The sequence below is a fragment of the Arachis stenosperma genome, chromosome 9, assembly GCF_014773155.1.
Source record: "Arachis stenosperma cultivar V10309 chromosome 9, arast.V10309.gnm1.PFL2, whole genome shotgun sequence".
Lineage (NCBI taxonomy): Eukaryota > Viridiplantae > Streptophyta > Magnoliopsida > Fabales > Fabaceae > Arachis > Arachis stenosperma.
Genome location: NC_080385.1, coordinates 69,914,136 through 69,939,483, shown reverse-complemented (window position 1 = coordinate 69,939,483; position 25,348 = coordinate 69,914,136). Strand labels below are relative to the sequence as shown.

The following is a 25,348-nucleotide window of genomic DNA, read 5'->3' as shown; positions in this document are numbered from 1 at the left end:
TTCCCATCCTTGTTAAATAAAAAAATGTTATTTATACATTAAAATTAATTATTAAAATCAATTACGATATATATATATATATATATATATTGTTTAATTTATTTTTAATATATATTTTATGTTAGTAGTGGATTTTAATAGTTGATTTTAGTATCCAGTTACTATAGTTAAATTAAAGATAAAGCTAGCATAGGATTGGATTAGGATTAGCTTTTTTTACTTTATTATATGCAACTTTTCATTAGCATGCCCAAACGTCCAAAATACAATACCTCTCATACACTTTAATTTTACGCATTGCTAATTGCTATAGTTCACTTTCTGCTAGATCATTCGGTAGATAGGATTAGGAAAGAAAAAAGCACACCAAAACCCAACTCCTCATAGCCACCATCATCATTTCCATAAAATAATATTAATATCTATCTATATCTATATATATGTATATAATATATATCAACCCAACCTAATGAATTTTCACCGATTGTTATCTCCAATGTCAATGTCTCAACATTAAACAATAACCCATCTCCCAAATATGGATCTTTCCCATTCAACCATCTTCATCATCCTCTTCCTCACTTTCTTGCTTCTTCCATTTTCTTCAAGATCATCTTCCCATTACAGCACACTAGTCTACAAAACCTGTTCAAACAGAACCTCATTCAACAACAATAATAATCAATTATTGTTATCATCTCGGTCTTATTCACAAACACTCACTTCTCTGTTCAACCAACTCATTGCCCAGTCTTCCCAGTCCAAGTTCTTTAGAACCAAGGAACTCGCTTTAGACGAAAGCGCCGTCATCTCCGGCCTTTTCCAATGCAGAGAGGACATTGCCATAGAAGATTGTTTTAGCTGTGTGAACTCTCTTCCTCCTTACATTTCATCAAACACATTGTGCACCGGTTCCACGTCTGCAAGGGTACAACTTCAGGGTTGCCACATTCAATATAATACCGAAAATCTTTCAGCAGAGACAACAAATGGTGATGAAACTGAGGGCCGTAACAATGGTAATAGTAACAATAATCAATATATGGTTCACACATATTTTTTTAATTTTGTTTACCTTTTTACATGATGTGCGCGCTATCTAACATTTCTTACTTTGTGTCTTAATTTTTTGAAAAGTTTCCATTCCATTTCTAAAGTAGTGTCTATTCTTTGGATAACCTGAAAATACCTAAAATAATTGTTTAAAAATCTACTATAAATATTTTGATGTGTGTCTATTGACACGCCCTTTTTAATTTTGATTATTGATATAAATTCTTTAAAGTGAATATGTTTTGTGACTATTCTTTAAAGTACATTGACAACCATAAATGTTATTTGAAATAAAATTGTGAAAGTGACAGGTTTTATGATTTTATATATGGCAAAAAGGATAAATATTTTGTACATAAATACTCTAGTTATTACATATGTTTCGAGAGTTACTTGAAATTGGGTTGTATTTGGGTCTAGACGTGAGGTCTAAATTCCTTTTGAGACAGTGTTCGACTTCTTCTGGTATCGAGGTGCCACCGTCCGAGTTCCTCGTGAGGAGGTGAGGTTGTACCCGTAAGAAACTCCAATGATTAAGTTAGCAAGGATTTAAAGCAGATTTTTAGTAGATTGCGTCTTGAACATACTTGAGGAATGTCAATATATTAATAGTAGAATAGACAACCATCTTTTAGTGTAGTTCCACCTTTGATGGTGGATAGCCATTCCTTTTTTCTAGGAAAGTTATTGAGACCTCATTCTAGATAAATGAGAGATATCTTAGGAGTTAGTTACTTATTCATATAAGTAGAGCTGAGTTGTTGTTGTTGCATCTGACCTCTTTGAGGTCGGGTAGGTGTAGTGAAGGCGGATTTCTGTGTTGGGCCTTTATTTGTTTTGAGCCTGGCTTTATCTTTGGGCCAGGGTATAAACAGTGCCTCTAATTGAGTCCGAGCTTTACGAGGTTAGACTCGAGCATTTGTAGATTTGCCTAATCTTTGGGATGTGGTCACGCCATGTCGGGTATGCCGCCTTTTTAAGGTAAGTCGGGTGCTCGATGTATTTTTCAAAAATTCAAAACGTTGCATCTTTTCGTAGTACTGCACACGTTACCCTATGATTACCTTGATAACTGGTGCGGAATTTATAACCGACAAACTAACCGGCAAGTGCACCGGGTCGTACCAAGTAGTACCTCAAGTGAATGAGGGTCGATCCCACGAGGATTGATGTACTAAGCAACAATGGTTATGTGATATACTTAGTTAGACAAACAAAAATGGTGTTTGAGAGTTCAAAAAGCATTAAATAAGAAACTCAGAATATCAGAAGACAGGCAAATAAATAAGTTGAAAATAAAATATGGAGAAAGCAGTTAAGGCTTCAGAGTTATCTATTTTTTGGATTGACTTTTCTTATTAATTTATTTTAATCATGCAAGATTTAATTCCTGGAAAACTATATATGACTAAACCCTAATTCCTTAGACCTTTTTAGTCTCCTCTAAAATTCATCAACCGCCAATTCCTTGGTCAATTAATTCCAATTAGAGGGTGAAGATCAATTCTAGTTATATGCCACAGAAATCCTAATTACCCAAATATAAGAGGATTATATGTCATGTATCCCGTTAAATCTAGATAATTAGAAATTTAAGAGAATATATTTTCAAGCTGTTGTTTAAGTAAAGAGCTTTTCCTAGAACTAAATTAGAAAGAGGGTCATACTTCTGTTCCACCCAATTTCATAAAATAAGGAACGAAAACAATTCTTGAAATATAAATCAGTACATAAATTAAAATAGAAAAAAAACAAGAAACAAAATCAATCCATACAATAGACAGAGCTCCTAACCTTAACAGTGGAGGGTTAGTTGCTCATGGTTCAGAGTGGAAACTAGGATTCTCTTAGAAAAATTTGGAATGAGGTGGAATACTCCCCAGAAGAGAAGTTTCTTTTCTCTTTTATATCTAATCCTAATTAATTTAAAATCTAATTTCTAAAATTAAAATAATACCTTTTCCTATTTAAAAATAAATAAAATTTAAATTTAAATCAGAATTAATTAAAGATCTTCGCATTGTAACGTGAGGACCACTTGGCTTCACTAGGATCCACGCCTAACTTGGAGGAACCAACCAATCTTGCGTGTTGTTGTTGTGTCTTGCGCCTAACTTGAGAAATCTCAAGTTAGGCACAGCCTTGGCAGCGTGTTTGGAGAAGAAGTATGGACTATTAGAAATCGTTGAAAAGTTCTAAAAGTTAGCTTTTCAACGCCACTGAAACCATGTCAATTGGACCTTTGTAGCTCGAATTATTCAGGTTTGAGTGTAGAGAGGTCAGGGTTGACAGCATCATTCGCTTTCTTCTCTTTTTCTGTAGAAACTCCATCAAATCCATCAGAATACTACCTACTACTTAAAATAAACAAAATTGCACACGACTCAAAGTAGCCTCCATAGTGGCTAAAAGATAATTAATTCTTGATTAAACTCAACAAATTAAATACAAATTCACTAGGAAAAGATAGGAAAGATGCTCACGCATCACAACACCAAACTTGAATTGTTACTTGTCCTCAAGCAACCAAAACTAATATATGCTTAGGATGTGAATTTGCATGAGAATGAGAGTTCGATTAAGCTCATGTCTCTTCTTATAGTGGGGTTTACAACTGCAATCCTGAATAATTTTGGCATCTCACTCTCCTTTGAATCAGAAGGATGTTACTGTCATCTAGAATTAGAATTTGGATAATATTATGAATTTTCTAGTCTTTTAGACTTTAGTTTAATCCTTGAACACCGTAAAATTTACTTTAATTCTCTTTTCTTTGGTGCTTTGCACCTTTAGTCTTGCCGTGACTTTAAATGTTTTGTCTCAAGTTTTACTTGACACAAAAATACCACAAGCACTTGACTGGGAAACTCTTTCTAAGTTCTTATTGCTTATTCAGTTTCTCCCAGACAGTGGTGCTCAAAACCCTTGGCATACTCTGCTGAATGCATTTGGTCACGACTCTAAATATTCTGTCTCAAAGGTTACTTGAAACAAGAATATCACAAGCATATAACAAGGAAAACAACTCTTTGAGCTTTTGATTATTTCAGACTCTCTTGTCATTGATGCTCAGAGCCTTGGACCTTGCTTTTATGCTTATTTTGCTGTCTTTTTTGCTTCAAGGATTAAATTTTTGTTTATTTCAGAGAAGTCATAATAATTCTCTAAATCCATGTTCCTCAAACATCAACATCCCTTAATTCAACTTCAAATATGTTCTGTTTATGTCATTCATTCAGAGTTACAAATAACACCACCACAATTAAGTAAATATGATTACTCTTAAATATAAACTCAATTTCTCATACGATACATCACTTGTTTTTTTTATTCAAGCTCAGTGAGCAATAAATGAGGCAAATTTTTTTAACTAAAAGCAAATGACATAATGAAACTAAACTAAGAACTGAAAGTACTAAAGATCATGCAGGCAATCAAAGCAACAGAAAATAGAAGACAACAAAATAAGAACGGAAGAGAAATAGAATAAAAAGAACTCAACCACCTTAGTTATGCTGGTGGCCATCTCATTCCTCCATGAAAAATATTCATCTCCCTTTGGTGCTATTAAAATAAAGAGAAAAGGCCAAAAGCGAAGCGACAACACCAAACTTAAAAGTTTGCTTGTCCTCAAGCAAAGGAAATCTGAAAACAGGGTGTCAAAAATTCTTCTTAATTGCTCCTGTTCCTATTCTAATCATTCTGCATGACTAGAACACATGTAAAACAAGAAAAATTCTTAAAAAAAAGAGATAAAGTAATTTAAAATCAACACTAAAATAACTATAATGCTAAAATCAAAATAATTATAAAGTTAAAACCACAGTAACTGCAAAAACAAGGATACTAGTAGTTGGGTTGCCTCCCAACAAGCGCTTTTTTAATGTCACTAGCTTGACACTTGATTGTTGAATTTTCTTCCTCTTCTTCCAGTTGGTTAAAATGTCTCCAAGGGGGGAGAGGTGAAAATTAGTGGCCCCTGAAATAAATTCCTCCTAACAAGCTTTCTTTTATTGTGATTAGCTTGATTCACCTTGCTTGTTGGGGTAGAAGTTGGATTGTTCCAAAAATTTGGTGCGGAATTTATAACCCACAAACTAACCGGTAAGTGCACTGGGTCGTACCAAGTAGTACCTCAAGTGAATGAGGGTCGATCCCACGAGGATTGATGGACTAAGCAACAATGGTTAAGTGATTTACTTAATTAGGCAAATAGAAAATGGTGTTTGAGAGTTCAAAAAGCATTAAACAAGAAACTCAGAATATCAAAAGACAGGCAAATAAATAAGTTGGGAATAAAATATGGAGAAAGCAGTTAAGGTTTCAGAGTTATCTATTTTTCGGATTGACTTTTCTTATTAATTTATTTTAATCATGCAAGATTTAATTCCTGAAAAACTATATATGACTAAACCCTAATTCCTTAGACCTTTTTAGTCTCCTCTAAAATTCATCAACCGCCAATTTCTTGGTCAATTAATTCCAATTAGAGGGTGAAGATCAATTCTAGTTATATGCCACAGAAATCCTAATTACCCAAATATAAGAGGATTATATGTCATGTATCCCGTTAAATCCAGATAATTAGAAATTTAAGAGAATATGTTTTCAAGCTGTTCTTCAAGTAAAGAGTTTTTCCAAGAACTCAATTAGAAAGATGGTCATACTTCCGTTCCACCCAATTTCATAAAATAAGGAACGAAAACAATTTTTGAAATATAAATCATTACATAAATTAAAATAGAAAAAACAAGAAACAGAATCAATCCATACAATAGACAGAACTCCTAACCTTAACAGTGGAGGGCTAGTTGCTCATGGTTCAGAGTGAAAACTAGGATTCTCTTAGAAAAACTTGGAATGAGGTGGAATAATCCCCAGAAGAGAAGTTTCTTTTCTCTTTTATATCTAATCCTAATTAATTTAAAATCTAATTTCTAAAATTAAAATAATATCTTTTACTATTTTAAAAAAATAAAATTTAAATTTAAATAAGAATTAATTAAAGATCTTCACATTGTAACGTGGGGACCACTTGGCTTCACTAGGATCCACGCCTAACTTGGAGGAACCAACCAATCTTGCATGTTGTTGTTGTGTCTTACGCCTAACTTGAGAAGCTCACAGATACATCGTTGAAAAGAAGTATGAACTATTATACATCGTTGAAAAGCTCTAGAAGTTCGCTTTCCAACGCCACTAAAACCATGTCAATTGGACCTTTGTAGCTTGAGTTATTCAGGTTTGAGTGCAGAGAGGTCAGGGTTGACAACATCATTCGCCTTCTTCTCTTTTTCTGCAGAAACTCCATCAAATCCATCCGAATGCTACCTAAAATAAACAGAATTGTAGACAACTCAAAGTAGCCTCCATAGTGGCTAAAAGATAATTAATTCTTGATTAAACTCAACAAATTAAATGCAAATTCACTAGGAAAAGATAGGAAAGATGCTCACGTATCAATAACCGTGCACTATAAACGAGGGGGTGTGGAATTACTCTTTTTCTCCTAGTGCCTTATAAATACCCAAACTCATTTCTCTTTTCTCTTTTCTCTTTCCGCTCCTTCCTGAAATGTTTGCACTCTTTGTTTTCTCTCAGGTTTCTCCATAACTCCTTTTGCATTTTAAAATTTGAATTTCTGCTTGGAAATTTTTCTTTGTTCATTGGAGGTTCTTGGATTGTCCATGTCTTGCTGTTCAAGTGTCCTTTTCTTGCTTTTAATTCCTTTAAGGTTGGCGTTTTATCCCTTTGGAATTTCGGTTTCTACTTTTACGCTCTAGGTGATGCTTTTGCTTTATTATTTTTGTTGGCTTTGGCAATGTTTCTTTGTTTGCTTTGAAAAATGAAGTTTCAAAAACTTTGCTTCTTTCTTGACTTTGAACTTTTGTTGCTGCCGCTATGAATCTGAGTGTGGGGGGTTCTATTCTATGTTGCCCTCAAATGGTGTCTTTTTTGCGTTTTTGAAGATGGCGTCATTTTCACACTTGATAACGTGATTTGTTTGTTTTGCATACGAGAGGTTGTAACTTTCTTTTGTGTTTGATGAAGACGACCCGACATTTTGCAATTTTATCCGAATGCTTTTGTTTTCTCCAACTTGTCGTGATGAATTTCCCTTTGTTTTATTTGTAGGTATAGATTTTATGTCTTGTTCAGTAATTCACAACATATCTTCTAAAGTTCTGTCCGACCTGACCTGGGTAGATATATCTGTTCTTACTCCCATCCTTGATATTAATAAAATGTATGCCGAGACCTTTCGTATGCATCATAGGTTATGTTTGAGTCGGGAGAATAAGAGAAAATATGAGATTGTGGTTACTGACCCAGAAGAGAGGGTTGGTTTTCTCCGACTTGATAAGTCAGAACATCATTTTATATATGTGTATGATTGTTTTTTTAACAAAATTGGGAGTCAGCCTTCCTTTCTATGACTTTAAATCCAAGGTCCTTAGGATCTATAATGTTGCCCCTTCCCACCTTCATCCCAATTCTTGCAGTTTTCTTGAAATTTATCAACTTTTTTGTCAAAAACTTGACGTCTGTCCTTCTATTAAAGTTTTCTTTTACCTTTTTGTTTTTACAAAACTTTTTAGCTCTAAGAAATGGGGCTGAGTTTCCTTCCGAACTTTTCAAGGGAGGACATCTTTGCTATTTTTGATGATTCTTTTCATGACTTCAAAAAGTAATTTTTTTAAGATCCAATCTGTTGAAAGTGTTTGATCTTTCTTTCTGGATGTGAGGGATGAGCCTATTTTTAGTTTGTATTGGGAGGAGAATCTTGTAGTTGTTAAGTACGACTTGGATGACTTGGATGTAGTTGAGGAGAGTGTAGTCGCCTTATTTCAGGAGTGTTGAGGCTAAGCTCCCTACCTGGATATGAAGAAATTTTTAGAAAATCCAAGCAAATAACGTCCGAGCTAGGTAGCATTTCCTTTTAACTTTTTAAATACACTTTCTTGATTATTTTACTAGCTTGTCATAACCCGACTTTGATGCCTTACAGAAAAAATGGTTCCTAAGTCAATTGACACGAAAACTCTTTGGACTGCCAAGAAGAATATTATTGCTCATACTATCTAGTTAAAAGAAGTCGGCGAGTCAGGCAACCTTCCTTCTCTTTTCAAATCGGACTCGGGTGCCTCGACCTCCCCCAAAGTTACTCTTGATCCAACTCCTCCTCCTCTCACTCCTCCTTCAAACTCTGATAATTAAGCAATTCCCTCTCACCTCCTCCTCCCAAGCCTAATCCTAAAAAACGTAAGACTTTTGAGTTGGGAAACGTTTATGAAACTAGTTTTGATGGTATAGAGTTCTATGAGAAACACATCCTTCCACACAGCTTCATTAGTGTGGATGATGTTTCTATAAAGAACCATCTTCAAGTACTTGCCCGAGGTAGAATTCGGATGATTGGGGTAGCATCTGTTATATTGAGAGAGTTGGAGAAGACTCTCCTTGGTGCCACTCGGCACACTCTGGCCAACCTTCAAGCTTAAGTGGCGTCCTTGAGGGAGTCTAAAAAGGAGTTGGAGGGTGAAAATGAGGCACTTGTTTCCGACTTTGCCAGGGCTCGGGAGAGGGTGAAACAATCCAAGGCCGCCTGTGCCATGGTGGAGGGCTTGAAAAAGAAAGCTGAAAAAAGCTATGCCAGGGTCCTTGGGGAGAAGTTGGACTTAGTGGATGAGGTTGCCAAGTCATGGGAGAGAAGTATGCAGATTTGGAAGACACTATAGCTCAGGAAATGGACGAGCTGGCTGAAAATTTGAAGGCCCAATTCCTAGTAATAGTGCCCGAGGTAGACCTCTCTCGTTAGCCCTAACAATATTATGTTGAATGGGAAGATTGTCTCTGCACCAGAAGATGAGGATGATACTCCTATGCTCGATCCAAAGGCTTCTGAAGTCTGAGTTGAAGGAGCTCCTCGAGTGGACGATGAGCCTACTCCTTCTCAGCCAAAAATGCTCCTAACCTCCTCTGTACAATCTGAAAAATACTAACATGACCTTCAGCGAATAGATGCCTCCTCCTTAGTTTTAATTTCAAAGTATTTGGATGGCCCGACTTGTGGGTCTTTATGAACAATTTGGTTTTGTAATAGCAGTAGTTGGAACAATTTTTTCTTTTTTATTTCGCTATTTTAAGAACTTCTTCTCTATATAGTAGTAGCTTTTAATATGAATGATTGTTAAATCACCTCGTAGTTTAGTTCTCGATGACTTAATGAGTTTTTAGTCACTTGAAAACTTTTACTTCTAATTTTGTTAAGTCCCTTAAGACATCAGCCAAAGTAGCTCAGCTGTTTTGTTAAACTTTTTGTTTATAAGGTTACTGCTATTTCCCTTAATTGATTGTGCTCTAACTTTAAGTAGTCAGTTTTAACAAGTTACTTTTGTATTTCATTTTAGGCCCAACTCTTTAGATTGTAATGAGGTTGGACCACGATCTGCTTATATAACTTCTTACACTAATTTGTATTTCGTCGCTTCATCTTGCCGACCATTTAGGTCAGCCAATTATTTTTGTGATTTTTCGAACTTAAAATAGTGCAACTGAATGGAAAACTTTATGAAAAATGAACTATCATTAATAAAGAATGATTTACGTAAGTTTTGTTGCTTCTAAGAGTTTTGTATTTAGCCTTTAACCCTTGTTATGGTGCCTCATTAAAACCTTCTCTAGAAAAAACCTTCTCGGAAAAAAATCATGAACTCAGAAAAAAGAGTACACCAGGGAGTAAGACTCGCTTTCTAATTGTAGTGGCATTTTAAGTTACATACATGCCACGACCTTGGAAGATCATTACCCTTCAGGTCAGACATTTTGTAGTAACCTTCTTCTAGGACCTCAGTGATCTTATAAAATCCTTTCCAATGTGCAGCCAACTTTTCTTCACCAGACTTCTATGTTCTAATGTCATTTTGGATCGATATGAGGTCATTCATGGCAAAGCTTCTTTTGACGACTTTCTTGTTGTACCTTGTGACCATTCTTTGCTTCAAGGCTTCCTCCTTTATCCGAGCTTATTCTCGGACTTCTGGGAGGAGGTCAAGTTCTTTCTTTTGAGCTCAAATGTTTCCTACCTTATCGTAGAATCTAACCCTTGGAGATTCTTCATTGACTTCTATAGGTTTCATGACCACTATGCTTTAAGCAAGTCGAAAAGGAGATTCTCTTGCTGTTGAGTGGGGGGTTGTCCAATATACCCACAAAACTTGAGGATGTTCGTCCACTCATGCTCCCTTTATGTCTTGTAGTCGGCATTTTAATCCGGCCAAACTAACTTTATTCGCAACTTCTGCTTGTCCGTTGACTTGGGGGTGTTCCACTAACGTGAATTGGTGCTTAATCTTGAAGCTTGCCACCAAGCTTCTGAAGGCTGAGTTGGTGAACTAAGTTCCATTATCCGTGGTGATGGAGCGTAGAACTCCAAACCGGGTGACAATGTTCTTGTAGACGAAACTCTAACTTCTTTGAGTTGTGATGGTTGCCAAAGGTTCTGCCTCGATCCACTTAGTGAAATAATCAATACCCACTATGAGGTACTTTACTTGTTTGGGGCCTGTGGCAATGGCCTGCGGAGGTCTAAGTCCCATTTTGCAAATGGGCAAGGTGAAGTAATGGTGATGAACTATTCTGGGGGTGTCACGTGGAAGTTATCATGCTTTTGGTAGGGCCGAGCTTCTGTCACTTCTGTTGAACAGGTCATGAGCTCGGGTAGACAGCAAGCTTATGACACATAAGGTCAAGGTTCCCTGCCGTATCGGAGGCATTCCGTGCGAAGAGGTTGGAGTTTTGTTGTAAGAGTTTAATGAGGTCTACTTTTAATTCTTCCCTGATGTAGGCTCCTATACTTGTTATTTTCTCTGCCTCTTCAATTTTTTCACCAGGTTATGGTCATCGCTCTTCTCGTGTTCAAAACTGCCGAGCTCAATAATGTTAACTTCTTTACCCTTTATGCTTTCTCGTAAATTTAATCTCTTATTATAGTATTTTCATGCCAACCTCTGATCTCCTCTTATGGTGGCAATTTTCTAGGACGTCAAAATTTTCATGCAGAGATGAGGGGTGAAAACAACCACAGCTAGTCAGTTCAACATTGTCCAATCTATCAATGCATTGTAGGCTAATGCTACGTCGACCAAAATGTATTTGGTGCACGAAATTGTAATGCCAATATCAAAATCAATATTTCTTACAACTTCGCACAACTAACCAGCAAGTGCACTGGGTCATCCAAGTATTACCTTACGTGAGTAAGGGTCGAATCCCACGGAGATTATTGACTTGAAGCAAGCTATGGTTATTTTATTATTCTTAGTCAGGATATCAATTATAATTATCAGTTTGAATTACGAAAAATAAAAGAGCATAAAATAAATAATTGTTACTTAATAATGGAGAATATGTTGGAGTTTTGGAGATGCTTTGTCCTCTGAATCTCTGCAACATACTGCTTTCTTACTTTCAGAATTTGCAAGGCTCCTTCCATGGCAAGCTATATGTAGGGTGTCACCGTTGTCAATGGCTACTTCCCATCCTCTCAGTGAAAATGGTTCAAATGCTCTGTCACAGCACGACTAATCAGCTGTTGGTCCTCGATCATGTCGGAATAGAATCCATTGATTCTTTTGCGTTTGTCATCACGCCCAACACTCGCGAGTTTGAAGCTCGTCACAGTCATCCAATCCCAGAATCCTACTTGGAATACCACAGACAAGGTTTAGACTTTTCGGATTCTCATGAATGCCGCCATCAATTCCAGCTTATACCACGAAGATTCTGATTAAGGAATCTTAGAGATACTCATTCAATCTGATGTAGAACGGAGGTGGTTGTCAGACACACGTTCATGGGGTGAGGAAGGTGATGAATGTCACCGATCATCACCTCCTTCATAGTGAAGCGTGAATGAACATCTTAGATAGGAACAAGCATATTTGAATGAGAAACAGAAATAATTGCATTAATTCATCGAGACGCTGCAGAGCTCCTCACCCCCAACAGTGGGGTTTAGAGACTGATGCTGCCAAAAGGTACAAATTTTAGATCTAAAAATGTCATGAGGTATAAAATAAGTCTCTAAAAGTTGTTTAAATACTAAACTAGTAACCTAGGTTTACAGAGAATGAGTAAACTAAGATGGATAGTGCAGAAATCCACTTCTGGGGCCCACTTGGTGTGTGCTGGGGCTGAGACTTAAGCTTCTCACGTGCCTGGGCTGTTTCTGGAGTTGAACACCAAGTTGTAACGTGTTTCTGGCGTTCAACTCTGGTTCGTGACGTGTTTCTGGCGCTGGACGCTAGACTGCAACATGGAACTAGCGTTAAACGCCAGTTTACGTCGTCTATCTTCACGCAAAGTATGAACTATTATATATTTCTGGAAAGCCCTGGATGTCTACTTTCCAACCCAATTGATGGCTCGCCAATTGGACACCTGTAGCTCCAAAAAATTTATTCTGAGTGCAGGGAGATCAAAATCCAACAGCATCAGCAGTCCTTTTTCAGCCTAAATCAGATTTTTGCTCAGCTCCCTCAATTTCAGCCAGAAAATTTCTGAAATCACAGAAAAACACACAAACTCATAGTAAAGTCCAGAAATATGATTTTTGCTTAAAAACTAATAAAATTCTATTAAAAACTAATAAAAACATGCTAAAATCTACATGAAATTATCCCCAAAAAGCGTATAAAATATCCGCTCATCACAACACCAAACTTAAACTGTTGCTTGTCCTCAAGCAACTAGATAAATAAAATAAGATGAAAAGAAATTAAGAAGCAATAATATTTCAGAGTTTTAAATGGAGCTCAGATTCTTATTTAGATGGGCGGGGCTAGTAGCTTTTTTGACTTCCGAACAATTTTGGCTTCTCACTTTATCCTTTGAAATTCAGAATGATTGGCATCCATAGGAACTCTAAATTCAGATAGTATTATTGATTCTCCTAGTGTAGTATGTTGATTCTTGAACACAGTTACTTTATGAGTCTTGGCCGTGGCCCTAAGCACTTTTTTTTTCCAATATTACCACCGGATACATAAATGCCACAGACACATAATTGGGTGAACCTTTTTAGATTGTGAGTTAGCTTTGCTAAAGTCCCCAATTAGAGGTTTCCAGAGTTCTTAAGCACACTCTTTTGCCTTGGATTACGACTTTAACCACTCAGTCTCAAGCTTTTCACTTGGACTTGCATACCACAAGCACATGGTTAGGGACAACTTGATTTAGTCGCTTAGGCCTGGAAGTACTTCCTTGGGCCCTCCTATCCACTGATGCTCAAAGCCTTGGATCCTTTTCACCCTTGCCTTTTGGTTTTAAGGGCTATTGGCTTTTTTTTCTTTTTCTTGATCCAATGATTCCCTGTAATTTTTCTCTCTCTTTTTTTTTCACTGCTTTTTCTTGCTTCAAGAATCAAATTCATGATTTTTCAGATCATCAATAATATTTTTCGTGTTCCTCATTCTTTCAAGAGCCAACAATTTTAACATTCATGAAATTCAAGATAAAAAATATGCACTGTTCAAGCATTCATTCAGAAGACAAAAAGTATTGCCACCACATATAATTAATTATAATTTTTCTTATTAAGAACTCGAAAAATATAAATTACCTCTTTATTCTAAAAATCTACTATTTTATTCATGTTTGATGATGATGAGAAAAATAAATTATAACTTAATTGAAAATAAAATCAAAATAGATGTACTAATTACCACTACTCCTATAAATCTTGTAAGGTAAATTCCTATAACAACAACTATCTCAGAGTTAAAGCTAAAATTAGAACTTAACAACCTGTATTTTGGAAAGTGGATGTTCCTCTAGTTTGTGGAGTGCTTGGTCCTTCAAGAATTAATTTCTGACGCTTCAGTTCCCTTAAGTCACGCCCTTGCTCCTCTTGTTCCCTAAGCAATTTGGAAAGCATGCTATTTTGATTATTCTATTCTTCCTTTATTTGGTCCATAGCTTCTTGCAACTTGGAAACAGATGCCTCAAGATGATCCCAGTATTCAAATTGAGGGATTTCTGGGAGGAATTCCTGTGCTCTCCTCTTGATGGGGTCATCCTGCAACTATTGTTTTTCCATTGATATTTTAGTGATTGGCCGCTCAACTGAGATATACTCATTTATTCCCATCCTTACTTCGGCATCTTTACAAAGCATAGAAATTAGGCTTGGATAAGCCAACTTGGTGTCTTTGGATTTCTCGTTTGCTATTATGTAGAGTTCACACGAAATTAACTTATGAATTTCTACTTCTTTTCCCAACATAATGCAGTGAATCATCACTGCTCTTTTAACAGTGACTTCAGAACGGTTGCTAGTGGGTAATATGGAACGCCCAATGAAGTCCAGCCAGCCTCTGGCTACCAGTTTGAGATCCTCTCTCTTGAGTTGATTTGGGATACCCGTGGTGCTGGTGGTCCACCTGGCTCCAGGGATGCATATATCCTCTAGAATCTTGTCCAGGCCCTTGTTTGTTCTCATCATTCTCCTATTGAAGGAGTCTGGGTCATCTTTCAGCTGAGGCAGCTTAAAGATCTCCCTGATTTTGTCAGGGTGGATGTGAACAATCTTTCCTCTGACCAAGGTTCGATAGTCATAGAGGGAAGTTCCAGATATTCTCTGCCTGTCTGTTTGCCACAGATTAGCATAGAACTCCTGAACCATATTCCTTCCCACTTTTGTTTCAGGCTTAGCTAGGATTTCCCAGTTCCTGTTTCGAATTTGCTCTTGGATCTCCGGATATTCATCTTCTTTCAGATCGAACTTGACTTCCGGGATCACTGACCTTAGACCCATTATTTTGTAGTAATGGTCTGAATGTTCTTTGGTTAAGAACCTCCCTTGATTCCAAAGTGGTTTTGGAATATTCTCTTTCTTGCCTCTTGGAGTGGGTTGTTTTCCTTTAGGAGCCATGATCTTAGTGAGTATATTTTTGTGATCACGGATAAACACACCAAACTTAGAGGTTTGCTTGTCCTCAAGCAAAAGAAAAGAAAGGAGAGGGATAGAAGGAGAGCTAATGTCGAATGGTGGATGAGAAGAGGGAGGCCGAATGTGAATTTAAAAGGGAGGGGGTGGGTTTTCAAAAATTTTAAAAAGATAAGATAGAAGATATGATTTATAAAAAATAAATATGATAAGAAAAAGATATAATTTAAAATTAAAAAGTTGTGAATGATATTTGAAAAAGATAAATCTGAATTTTTAATTTGAAAAAGATTTTAAAAGATAATTGAGTTTTGAAAAATTTGAAAAAGAGTTGGATTGGATTGGAAAAAGATTTGTATTTATGTATTAAGATATATTTGATAGTTTTGAAAAAGGGATTTTAGAAATTAGGGTTTTTAGAAATTTTTTTTAAATTGAAGGATGACATTTTGAACATGTTTATGCAAAAAATCATGAATTGAAACATAAAAAATTAGAAAATTTGTGAAGAAAAATGAATTTTACCTCCTCCCCACCATCCTGGCGTTAAACGCCCAAACGATGCATGTTTTGGGCGTTTAACGCCCAATTGCTGCTTCTCCTGGGCGTTCAACGCCCAGCTGTTGCTTCTTTCTGGCGTTGAACGCCAGGAAGTCCTTTGTCACTGGGAATTTTTCTGAACGCCCAGGACGCTGTAATTCTGGCGTTAAACGCCCAGAAGGAGCTTCATTCTGGCGTTCAACGCCCAGAAGATGCTTCTTTCTGCCGTTTAACGCCCAGATGGCTATCCTTACTGGCGTTGAACGCCCAGTGGATGCTCCTTTTGGGCGTTCAATGCCCAAAATATTTCTTACTGGCTTTTTCACGCCAGTGAGCTTCCAAATTCCCGTGTAACTCTGTGAACTCAAGCAATTGCTATTCTACCTTGAAGATAACTGAGATATACCTGTAAAAATTAATTAATTAATAAATAAACTTTGTAACTGACTGGGTTGCCTCCCAGTTAGCGCTTTTTTATTGTCTTTAGCTGGACTATTACTGAGCTTTAATCAAGCCTCAGTTTTGAGCATTCTAGCTCAAAATTGCTTTCAAGATAATGTTTAACTCTCTGTCCATTAACAATGAACTTTTTGTTAGAATCATTATCCTGAAGCTCTACGTATCCAGATGGTGACACACTTGTAATCACATATGGTCCTCTCCACCGGGATTTCAATTTCCCGGGGAATAATCTGAGCCTAGAATTAAATAGCAGAACTTTCTGTCCAGGCTCAAAGACTCTGGATGACAGTTTCTTATCATGCCATCTTTTTGCATTCTCTTTGTAAATTTTTGCATTTTCAAAAGCCTTGAGTCTAAATTTCTCTAGCTCATTTAACTGGAGCAAACACTTTTCTCCAGCTAACTTGGCATCAAGGTTTAAGAATCTGGTCGCCCAGTAGGCCTTATGTTCCAGTTCTACTGGCAAGTGACATGCCTTTCCATACACAAGCTGTTATGGGGAGGTCCATATAGAGGTTTTTGAATGCTGTTCTGTATGCCCACAGAGCATCATCCAAGCTTCTTGCCCAATCCTTTTTACGGTTAATTACAGTCCGTTCTAGGATTCTTTTAAGTTCTCTGTTAGAGACTTCAGCTTGCCCATTTGTCTGTGGATGATATGGAGTGGCTACCCTGTGGCTAACTCCATAACGAACCAAAGCAGAGTAAAGCTGTTTATTGCAGAAATGAGTGCCCCATCACTGATTAGTACTCTAGGAGTGCCAAATCTGCTGAAGATGTGTTTCTGGAGGAATTTTAACACTGTCTTAGTGTCATTAGTGGGTGTTACAATAGCTTTCACCCATTTGGATACATAATCCACTGCCACCAGAATATAAGTGTTTGAGTATGATGGTGGGAAAGGCCCCATGAAGTCAATACCCCATACATCAAACAACTCAATCTCTAAGATCCCTTGTTGAGGCATGGCATAACTGTGGGGCAGATTACCAGATCTTTGGCAACTGTCACAATTAAGTACAAACACTCGGAAATCTTTATAGAGAGTAGGACAGTAGAAGCCACATTGGAGGACTCTTGTGGCCGCTCGCTCACTTCCAAAATGTCCTCCATATTGTGATCCATGGCAATGCTATAGGATCTTCTGCGCTTCATCTTTAGGCACACATCTACGGATTACTCCGTCTGCACATCTCTTGAAGAGATATGGCTCATCCCAAAGATAATACTTTGCATCCGTGATTAGCTTCTTTGATTGCTACCTACTGTATTCTTTGGGTATGAATCTCACTGCCTTGTAGTTTGCAATGTCTGCAAACCATGGCACTTCCTGGATGGCAAAGAGTTGCTCATCTGGAAAGTTTTCAGAGATCTCAGAAAGTGGGAGCGACGCCCCTTCTACTGGTTCTATTCGGGACAGGTGATCTGCTACTTGATTCTCTGTCCCTTTTCTGTCTCTTATTTCTATATCAAACTCTTGCAGAAGCAACACCCATCTTATGAGTCTGGGTTTTGAATCCTTCTTTGTGAGTAGGTATTTAAGAGCAGCATGGTCAGTGTACACAATCACTTTTGATCCTACTAAATAGGATCTGAACTTGTCAATGGCGTAAACCACTGCAAGTAGCTCTTTTTCTGTGGTTGTGTAGTTCTTTTGTGCGTCATTTAAAACACGACTGGCATAGTAAATGATGTGCAGAAGCTTGTCATGTCTTTGTCCCAACACTGCACCAATGGCATGGTCACTGGCATCACACATCAATTCAAAAGGTAATGTCCAGTTTGGTGCAGAGATGACTGGTGCTGTGACCAGCTTAGCTTTCAGAGTCTCAAATGCCTGCAGACACTCCTTATCAAAGATAAATTGCATGTCAGCAGCTAGCAGATTACTTAGAGATTTGGCAATTTTTGAAAAATCCTTTATAAACCTCCTATAGAATCCTGCATGCCCCAGAAAGCTTTTGATTGCCTTAACATTGGCTGGTGGTGGTAATTTTTCAATTACCTCTACCTTAGCTTGATCCACCTCTATTCCCCTGTTCGAGATTTTGTGCCCAAGGACAATTCCTTTAGTCACCAAAAAGTGACATTTCTCCCAGTTTAAAACTAGGTTAGTCTCTTGACACCTCTTTAGAACAAGTGCTAGATGGTCAAGACAGGAGCTGAATGAGTCTCCAAATACTAAAAAGTCATCCATGAAGACTTCCAGAAATTTTTCCACCATATCAGAGAAAATTGAGAGCATGCATCTTTGAAAGGTTGCAGGTGCATTGCACAGGCCAAATGGCATCCTTCTGTATGCAAATACTCCAGATGGTCATGTGAATGCCATTTTCTCTTGATCCTGGGGATCTACTGCAATTTAATTATAACCTGAATATCCATCCAGGAAGTAGTAGTATTCATGACTTGCTAGTCTTTCTAGCATCTGGTCTATGAATGGTAAAGGAAAATGATCCTTTCTGGTAGCTGTATTGAGCCTTCTATAATCAATACACAAACGCCACCCAGTAACTGTTCTTGTAGGAACCAGTTCATTTTTTTTCATTATGAACCACTGTCATGCCACCCTTCTTAGGGATGACTTGGACAGGGCTCACCCAGGGGCTATCAGAAATAGGATAAATGATCCCAGCCTCTAGTAATTTAGTGACCTCCTTCTGCACCACTTCCTTCATGGCTAGATTCTGCCGCCTTTGTGGTTGAACCACTGGCTTGGCGTCACCTTCCAATAGAATCTTGTGCATGTATCTGGCTGGGCTAATGCCCTTAAGATCACTGATGGTCCACCCAAGGGCTGTCTTGTGTGTCCTTAGCACTTGAATTAGTGCTTCCTCTTCCTGTGGCTCTAAGGTAGAGCTGATGATTACAGGAAAGGTATCACCTTCTCCCAGAAATGCATATTTTAGGGATGGTGGTAATGGTTTGAGCTCGGGTTAGGAGGTTTCTCCTCTTCTTGAGGGATTTTCAGAGGGTCTATCATTCTCTCTGATTCCTCCAGATCAGGCTGAATATCTTTAAAGATATCCTCTAGCTCTGATTCGAGACTCTTAGTCATATTGACCTCTTTTACCAGAGAGTCAATAATATCAACACTCATGCAGTCATTTGGGGTGTCTGGATGCTGCATAGCTTTGACAACATTCAACTTGAACTCTTCCTCATTGACTCTCAGGGTTATTTCCCCTTTTTGGACATCAATAAGGGTTCGGCCAATTGCTAGGAAAGGTCTTCCTAGAATGAGAGTTGCACTCTTGTGCTCCTCCATTTCCAGCACCACAAAGTCAGTAGGAAAGGCAAATGGCCCAACCTTGACAATCATGTCTTCAATCACGCCTGATGGGTATTTAATGGAGCCATCAGCAAGTTGGAGACATATCCGGGTTGGTTTGACTTCTTCAGTCAAACCAAGCCTTGTGATAATAGATGCATGTATTAGGTTGATACTTGCCCCAAGATCACATAGAGCTTGCTTGGTACAAGTACCCTCTAATGTGCATGGTATCATAAAGCTTCCGGGATGTTTAAGCTTCTCAGGTAAGCTTTTCAGAATGACTGCACTGCATTCTTCAGTGAGGTAAACTTTTTCAGTTTCCCTCCAATCCTTCTTATGACTTAAGATCTCTTTCATGAACTTATCATAAGAGGGTATTTGCTTAAGTGCCTCTGCAAACGGAATCTTTATTTCAAGAGTCCTGAGATATTCTGCAAAGCGGGTAAATTGCTTATCCTATTCTGCTTGGCGGAGTTTCTGATGATAAGGTATTTTGGCTTTGTATTCCTCAGCCTTAGTTGCTACAGGTTTATTGCCTACAGATGTAGGTTGAGAAGCCTTTTTAGAAGGGTTATTATCAGCGCTTGTATGTGTCTGATCCCCCACTGGCATTTGAATGCCAGGGGTGGAAGCTAGAGTGGCGTTAGACGCCAACTCCTCACCTGTTTCTGGCGTCTGGACGCCAGAACTATGCTTCCTTTGGGCGTTCAACGCCAATTCTTTGCTTGTTTCTGGCGTTGAACACCAGGACTGAACATGGTTTGGGCGTTCAGCGCCAGCTTCCCACCCATTTTCTGGCGTTTGAACGCCAGAATTATTTCTCTCTGGGTTCTTAATGTCCTCAGAGGGATTTTGGGTAGTTTGCTCATTTCTTGGCTTCCTACTATCTTGAAGTGATGTTTTTAATGTTTTTCCACTTCTTAATTGAACTGTGTGGCACTATCTATTATTTGTTTTGATAACTGCTGTTCTGTTTGCTTCAATTGCACTTTCATATTCATATTAGCCATTCTTGTTTCTTGTAACATCTCTTTGAATTCGGCTAACTGTTTTGTTAGAAAATCCAATTGCTGATTGAATTCTGTAACTTGTTCTGCAGGACTCATTTCAGTAGTTACTGTTTTAGCCTCTTCTTTCATGGAAGGTTCACTGCTTAGGTACAGATGCTGATTTCTGGCAACTGTATCAATGAGCTCTTGAGCTTCTTCTATTGTCTTCCTCATGTGTATAGATCCACCAACTGAGTGGTCTAGAGAAATCTGAGCTCTTTCTATAAGCCCATAGTAGAAGATGTCTAACTGCACCCACTCTGAAAATATTTCAGAGGGGCATTTTCTTAGCATCTCTCTGTATCTCTCCCAAGCATCATAGAGAGATTCATTATCCCCTTGTTTGAAGCCTTGGATGCTCAGCCTTAACTGTGTCACCCGTTTCGGAGGAAAATAGTGATTCAGGAATTTTTCCGACAGCTGTTTCCATGTCTTTATGCTGTCCTTAGGTTGGTTATTTAACCACCTCTTAGCTTGGTCTTTTACAGCAAATGGGAACAGTAATAGCCTGTAGACATCCTGATCTACCTCCTTATCATGTACTGTGTCAGTAATTTGTAAAAACTGTGCCAGAAACTCTGTAGGTTCTTCTTGTGGAAGATCGAAATACTGGCAACTTTGCTGCACCATGATAATGAGCTGAGGATTCAACTCAAAACTACTAACTCCAATGGAGGGTATACATATACTACTCCCATATGAAGCAGTAGTGGGGTTAGCATATGACCCCAGAGTCCTTCTAGACTGTTCATTTCCACTTATGTCCATGTTGGAGTAAAGGGGGTAATGTGGATTTAAATTTTTAGTTTATAAATAAATAAAAAAATGATTTTCGAAATAAAATAAAATAAAATAAAAACCAACATAAAAATAAGATAAAATAAGAAAATTAAAATAAAAAATTAATAAGAATTTGAAAATATTTTATGAAGATTTTCAAAAAAAATGAGGAGAGAGAAAATGGTTAGGATATTTTCGAAAAAGATATAATAATATTTTTTTTTCTTAAAAGGATAAGATTTGAAAAATTTTGAAATTGAAATCTGAATTTTTATAAAAAAATTTCGAAAAAGTAGCTTAAAAATAGTTAGAAAAGATATTTTTTTTTGAATTTTGAATTTTATGATGAAAGAGAAAAACACACAAAAGACACAAGACTTAAAATTTTTAGATCTAATGCTCATTGTTTTCGAAAATTTTGGAGGGAAAACACCAAGGAACACCAAACTTAAAAATTTTAAGATCAAAACATAAAGAAGACTCAAGAACACTTTGAAGATTCACAAAAACAACAAGAACAAAAGAAAGAACACCAAACTTAAAATTTTTAGAAAACTTCAATAAAATTTTCGAAAATTATAAAAAAGATTGACAAGAAAATACCAAACTTAAAGTTTGGCACAAGAATTAATCAAAGAAAAATTATTTTTGAAAAAGTTTTAAAAAGAAGATACCCAATTGCCAAGAACATAAGCCAACGCTCTAGCCAACTGAGCTATAAATGTAACGTGTTTTAAAGATGTATTATTTTTATAGATAAAAAATTTTTTGAAAACTAATGTTTTGAAAAAGCACAAGAAAAATAAGAAAAGACACAGAACAAGACAGACCAAAGATCAAATAAGAAAAATTGACAAGAACAATTTGAAGATCAAGGAAAAACAAAGAACACTAATTCGAAAATTTAAAGAAAAATACAAGATGTGCAATTGACACCAAACTTAGAACAAGACACTAAACTCACGAAAAAAAATTAAAAATTGATAAAGAAAAATAATATTTTTAAAAAATTTTTGAAAAAGAAATAAAGGACTCAGCATTTAATGACTCTATAGCAACAAAAATAAATTATTCCTAATCTAAGTAACAAAATAAACCTTTAGTTGTTCAAACTCAAACAATCCCCGATAACGGTGCCAAAAACTTGGTGCAAGAAATTGTAATGCCAATATCAAAATCAAGATTTCTTACAACTTCGCACAACTAACCAGCAAGTGCACTGGGTCGTCCAAGTAATACCTTACGTGAGTAAGGGTCGAATCCCACAGAGATTGTTGGCTTGAAGCAAGCTATGGTTATTTTATTATTCTTAGTCAGGATATCAATTATAATTATCAGTTTGAATTACGAAAAATAAAAGAGCATAAAATAAATAATTGTTACTTAATAATGGAGAATATGTTGGAGTTTTGGAGATGCTTTGTCCTCTGAATCTCTGCAACATACTGCTTTCTTACTTTCAGAATTTGCAAGGCTCCTTCCATGGAAAGCTATATGTAGGGTGTCATCGTTGTCAATGGCTTTTTCCCATCCTCTCAGTGAAAACGGTCCAAATGCTCTATCACAGCACGGCTAATCAGCTGTTGGTCCTCGATCATGTCGGAATAGAATCCATTGATTCTTTTGCGTTTGTCATCACGCCTAACACTCGCGAGTTTGAAGCTCGTCACAGTCATCCAATCCCAAAATCCTACTCGGAATACCACAGACAAGGTTTAGACTTTCCGGATTCTCATGAATGCCGCCATCAATTCCAGCTCATACCACGAAGATTCTGATTAAGGAATCTTAGAGATACTCATTCAATCTGATGTAGAACGGAGGTCGTTGTCAGGCACACGTTCATGGGGTGAGGAAGGTGATGAGTGTTACGGATCATCACTTCCTTCATAGTGAAGCGCAAATGAACATCTTAGATAGGAACAAGCATATTTGAATAAGAAACAGAAATAATTGCATTAATTCATCGAGATGCTGCAGAGCTCCTCACCCCCAACAATGGGGTTTAGAGACTCATGCTGCCAAAAGGCACAAATTTCAGATCTAAAAATGTCATGAGGTACAAAATAAGTCTCTAAAAGTTGTTTAAATACTAAACTAGTAACCTAGGTTTACAGAGAATGAGTAAACTAAGATGGATAGTGCAGAAATCCACTTCTGGGGCCCACTTGGTGTGTGCTGGGGCTGAGACTTAAGCTTCTCACGTGCCTGGGCTGTTTCTGGAGTTGAACGCCAAGTTGTAACGTGTTTCTGGTGTTCAACTCTGGTTCGTGACGTGTTTCTGGCGCTGGACGCTAGACTGCAACATGGAACTGGCGTTAAACGCCAGGTTACGTTGTCTATCTTCGCGCAAAGTATGGACTATTATATATTTCTGGAAATCCTTGGATGTCTACTTTCCAACCCAATTGAGGGCTCGCCAATTGGACTTCTGTAGCTCCAAAAAATTCATTCTGAGTGCAGGGAGGTCAGAATCCAACAGCATCAGCAGTCCTTTTTCAGCCTAAATCAGATTTTTGCTCAGCTCCCTCAATTTCAGCCAGAAAATTTCTGAAATCACAGAAAAATACGCACACTTATAGTAAAGTCCAGAAATATGATTTTTGCTTAAAAACTAATAAAATTCTATTAAAAACTAATAAAAACATGCTAAAATCTACATGAAATTACCCCCAAAAAGCGTATAAAATATCCGCTCATCAGTATTCTATGCTCAAAGTTCTGGACTTCAACCCTTTACCGAAAGTGGTATGCAAGCAGATGAAGCCAAGGGATTGAATAGATTATCGGGATAGGCTCGTAGTTCTTTCTCTTCTAACCGTAGCTTGTCAAAAGCAGGCTTGAATAAGATGTCGGCTGAGCTCCCCTGATCTACTAGAGTTATGTAGAGATTTGCATTGGCAAGTATCATTGTAATCACAACAAGATCGTCTTGCCCTGGGGTTATTCCTTGAGTGTCTTCTTTCGTGAATGAGATTGTGGGTAAGTTCAAAACTTCACATTCTTCATCAACTTGGTAGACTTCTTTTCGATGTCTTTTGTGAAAAGACTTGGTTACCCCTTCTCCTGCAAATTCTCCAACTATCATGTGGATGTGCCTACCAGGGGTTTGTGGTGGCAAATCTCGTCAACCCCTATCTTCGTCACCCTTCTTCCTTTTTTCTGAATCATCTGACCTTTCAGCGAGGTACCTCTCTAACCGACCTTCTCTGGCTAGTTTCTCTATCACATTTTTCAGATCACAACAATTATTGGTAGAATGCCCATATAGTTTATATTACTCACAATATTTTGTCCAACTTCCAACTTTCTTGTGGTTAATAGGACGAGGGGTTATAAGTTTTTCAGCGTGGCAGATTTTTCTATAAATGTCAACAAGAGAAACTCGGAGTGGGGTGTAGTTGTGATATCTTTGAAGCTTCTCTAAGTTGTATTCCTTTTTTTCTTCGCTTTTGTATCTTCGTCTTGAGCTTGGTAGGGAGGGTTTTTCCTTGGAACTGTCCCTCTAAGTCGGGAATTCTCCTCTATGCTAATGTACTTCTCCGCTAGTTCTTGTAGTTTATACAAAGGTCGGATGTCGCTTGATTATAGATTGAGAAAATGACCCTTCTCTAAGGCTGTTAAACAACCCCATTATCGCTACTTTTATGGGTAAATTTTGGATCTCCAAACAGGCTTTGTTGAATCACTCCGTGTAAACTCGAAGAGCTTTTTCAACTTCTTGTTTGACCCCCAATAGGCTAGGATCATGTTTGATTTTATCTTTCTGGATCGAAAAGCGGGTGAAAAAGTTTCTTGCTAGGTCGTCAAAACGAGTTACCGACATATGTGGTAGACTATCAAACCACTTCATCGCAGCGAGTTGCATTGGACACGTCAGCCAGGTACTTCTGACTTTTAAAATTACTGAGGTGGTGTCTCGGTTCAGTCGTTCCGTCGTAGATGTCCATGTCGGGGCTTTTGAAGTTCCTATGAACCCTAGCCTGTATGATCTCTTCAATGAATGGATCTTCTCCTCCAAGAGGTTTTCCTCCCGATCCGTCTGATTACTCAAAGTTCGAAGATCGACTTTTAGTTTTTAGGATTTTTCTTTCAGCTCTCTTTGTCGTTATACCTCTTTTCGCAAATCTCTTTCCATTTCTCTTTATCGCTTAATCTCCTGCTCAAGTTGCTCTAATCAGCCATAGTACCGGTGTACGAGTCCCATGATCTCGGTTGAATGCGGAGTCTTTTCATTTTCTG

General features: G+C 37.5%; 1 protein-coding gene across 1 annotated transcript in view; it reads left to right on the top strand.

Annotated features, from left to right (window-relative positions):
- The first annotated feature begins 512 nt into the window (after window positions 1-512).
- LOC130948435 (plasmodesmata-located protein 3-like) overlaps window positions 513-25,348 on the top strand; it is a 50,292-nt gene continuing 25,456 nt past the window's right edge. Inside the window, exon 1 of the mRNA XM_057877159.1 lies at window positions 513-1,019. Coding sequence (XP_057733142.1) covers window positions 539-1,019 — 481 coding nt within the window. The 5' untranslated portion in view covers window positions 513-538. The remainder of the gene's footprint in view (window positions 1,020-25,348) is intronic.